This window comes from Myotis davidii, unplaced genomic scaffold (assembly GCF_000327345.1).
Source record: "Myotis davidii unplaced genomic scaffold, ASM32734v1 scaffold753, whole genome shotgun sequence".
Taxonomy (NCBI): Eukaryota; Metazoa; Chordata; class Mammalia; order Chiroptera; family Vespertilionidae; genus Myotis; species Myotis davidii.
In genome coordinates, this window is record NW_006286231.1 from 1,417,007 (window position 1) to 1,420,501 (window position 3,495).

General features: G+C 34.2%; 1 protein-coding gene across 1 annotated transcript in view; it reads left to right on the forward strand.

Moving 5' to 3' along the window:
• Positions 1–3,495, forward strand: part of RIF1 (replication timing regulatory factor 1) — an 80,501-nt gene that overhangs the window by 46,081 nt on the left and 30,925 nt on the right. Inside the window, exons 10-13 of the mRNA XM_015559802.1 lie at positions 903–1,020; positions 1,672–1,845; positions 2,506–2,616; positions 3,311–3,373. Coding sequence (XP_015415288.1) covers positions 903–1,020; positions 1,672–1,845; positions 2,506–2,616; positions 3,311–3,373 — 466 coding nt within the window. The remainder of the gene's footprint in view (positions 1–902; positions 1,021–1,671; positions 1,846–2,505; positions 2,617–3,310; positions 3,374–3,495) is intronic.

Consider the following 3,495-nt stretch of genomic DNA (forward strand, 5'->3'; position numbering starts at 1 on the left):
GCCAGCAATCGGAGGGGTCTGGGGGTCCCCTGCCCAGGCCTGATGCCTGGGCCAGAGGCATCAGGCCTGGGCTGGGGGCAGAACCAGTGATGGGGAAATGAGGGTCCCCTGCCCAAGCCTGGGCAAGGGGCCGATCCTACGATTGGAGGGTGATGGGGGTCAACGCCTGAGGGCTCCCAGTATGTGAGAGGGGGCAGGCTGGGCTGAGGGACACTCCCCCCACACACACACCAAGGGCACGAATTTCGTGCACCGGGCCCCTAGTATCTTATAAGCAGTGAGTTTATTCTTAGAAAGGGATACTTTAAATATACTTGAACTTTTCAAATTCAATATAAAGGCTTTTAAACTTGGTGGAAGATGAAATAATTAAAATTGGACATTGATAGTATTATATAATTGGGACCGTAATATTTTGAAATTCTGTCATTGTAAGATCCTATTAGGCTAACCTTGTCCAACACATTTATTGGCATAATTTATTCTCATTGGCTAGATTTGACTGGTGCGGAATGATCTTAGAAATGAGTTTGAAGTTGTCTTAGTTCATATATTTTTAGCATGTTTTTAAAAAGCTTAAAATGAGTCTATCTGCCAATAGTATTAAAGCTCAGGTAGATGTTATTTGCAAAAATTATTTGTATATAATTTGGAATTTAGAACTGAAATTTTAGAAAGTATGCATCTAGGGTTATATACAGTTTGTTAAAAGTTTTCAACTTGTCCAAATTTCAGTTTTTTCCCTGTGTAGTGAAATAGCTCATAAAATTCAACATTTTAAGAGAATTTATACTGCTTCTTAAAGAAAATCAACTGTATTATGCAAGGCTTTTTTTAACAAGAAAAGAAAATTATTCAGTTTACAAATAATGTTTTCCTTTTTATTATTATTACCCTAATAGGTTTGTGTGCCTCTAATTCAAAGCACAATAAGCATTGATGCTAATGCTTCACCTCAGGGCAGTTCATCTCGACTAGCTACTTCTCCAGGCTTAAGTCCTATGACCCCTCAACACAAAGGTAAGAGATAGTCATACTTGTTTTTTTATCTTTTTTTTAAAAAAAATGCTTTGGCTGATGACTTTGTTCAGTGTTAATCACATGAAGTGAAGGACTTCATAATTTTGGCCCCCCATCACAAAGTCCATAATATATTCTCAGTTGTTAATGTTTACTGCAATAATTGCATTGCATTGTTGTAGTTGGAAAAGATCAACTTTTTCCCAGTACATTATGTGAGGTACATTACAGATAATTGCGTTGGTTTCAGAGCCAATATTTTAAGGGATATTATTAAAAACAACATCCTAAGAGATGTAAGAAATGTGGCTTAGCGTGTACACCATGAAAGAAAGTTATTTGCTATTATTATTTTCTGTTAGCTGTTCTGAGCCAAAATTTTATACTTAAGTTTAAGGAATGCCTGCATAGTAATAATTCAGGCATGGATTAATGCCTGAGAATTATATTCATTTAAATGGAGTGTAACAAATACTCTTGTTCTTAACTTAATATTTAATTGAAATTCTATGGGTTTTAAACAAAAACTTTCAACTCTTATTTGAGAAACACTATTTACATTTGAAGGTACATTTCATTGGAAGGTAGTAACCAATATATTCATTTGGGTAGATAATTTAAGCTTACATAACTTTTTTTTTTGCTTTAAAGGTGCTTCCCCATATGGAGCCTCAGTAACCACCCGGATGAACTTGAGTTCGAATTTTGGTGTAATGGCCACAATCCCCTCTATTCAACTTTTAGGACTTGAAATGTTACTTCATTTTCTGTTGGGTCCAGAAGTTTTAAGTTTTGCTAAGCAAAACAAACTTGTACTGAGCTTAGGTATTTGCTTTAAAAATAATTTCAGTTATTAAAACACTATATAACACAGTTAATTGGAGGTGATTTGATTAGTACTGGAATGATTTTAGAAATGAGTTTGAAGTTTCTTGTTCATATTTTTTTAGTATGTGACTTTTAAAAAGCTTGAAATGAGTCTGTCTACCAGTAGCATTAAAATTCAGGTAGATGTGTCCTAGCCGGTTTGGGTCAGTGGATAGAGCATTTGCCTGTGGACTGAAGGGTCCCGGGTTTGATTCCAGTCAAGGGTACCTTGGTTACAGGCCTCTCCCTGGCGTGGCCCCTGGTCAAGGCTTGTGGAGGAGGCAAGAAATCTATGTATTTCTTTCACATTGATGTTTCTCTCTGTCTTTCCCTCTCACTTATACTCTCACTAAAAAAATCAATGGAAAAAATATCCTCAGGTGAGGATTAACAAAAAGAAAAAAAATTCAGGTAGATGTTATTTGTAAATATTATTTGTGTATAATTTGGAATTTAGAATTGAAATTAATTAGGGTAAATATAGTTTAGTAAAAATATTTTGTAATTATGAAATAAGTAAAAGCGTTTTTAATAGAAAACATGTCAGACCACCTAAAATTTTATATTATGTTTATTTCATAAAGTGGTTTTACAGAGTTGTCTCTTTTTTTGTTCTAGAGCCTCTCGAATACCCGTTAATCAGCAACTCTTCTTTTTTTTCCAAATATGCAAATACACTTATCACGGCTGTTCATGATAGCTTTGTTGCAGTTGGAAAAGATGCTTCTGGTAACTATTTAAGAGAAGTTTTTAAAATTATTTGTTCAAAAAGCAAATAAAGTAGCAAATAGTTACATAGTGTCACCTATTATCTAGATTGTGTTGTAAGATATAGTTCATTTAATCTGCAGAGCAATCTTCTGTGTTAGTCAGTTTTGCAGATGAGGAAATTCCATTGTTCTGTAAGTAAATAACCTGTGCAAAGTCACCTAGTAAATGGTAGAGCCATGAATCAAGCCCAGACTCTATTACACCACCATCTACACCTAAACTCCTTTATTCAATAGCCTATCAAATGAAGAGAAGAAATTTCATAAATAACATAGTGTGCTATTTAATTGGCTTGGGAAATATTTTTCTAGTGGTTTTTAGGTATTCTGATCTTTGTTTTTTGTTCTCTCAAAAGTTTGAGATATTGAATACAGAAAATACAGGTGAAGGGGGAAAATAAGAATTAACTATAGTTATATGACCCGGTGTTAATATGGTACAGTCCTTAAAAAAACAAACCAACTACATTTATTGCTTTAACAAAAATAAGGTGATAGTATTTTATAAACTGATTAATTATAAAGTTGTGTATTACAAGGAAAATTATATTCTAAATTAAGTATTGCTCAATTTCTTTAGTATAAGGATGAGAGGAGTGCCATTATAGTCACATCTTCTTTGTTCTAAAGTACTTTACGTTTTATTTTGACAGATGCAGTTGTCAGTGCTATTTGGAAAGAGCTAATTAACTTGGTAAAGTTAGTTATTGAATCAGGTAAGCACCATAATACTGATCAAATTATTTTTATAGCACTCAGTGAATTATTTGGCTTTTATATATAACACTAGAGGCCCGGTGCACAAAAATTTGTGCACTTGGGGGGAGTGGGGGGGTCC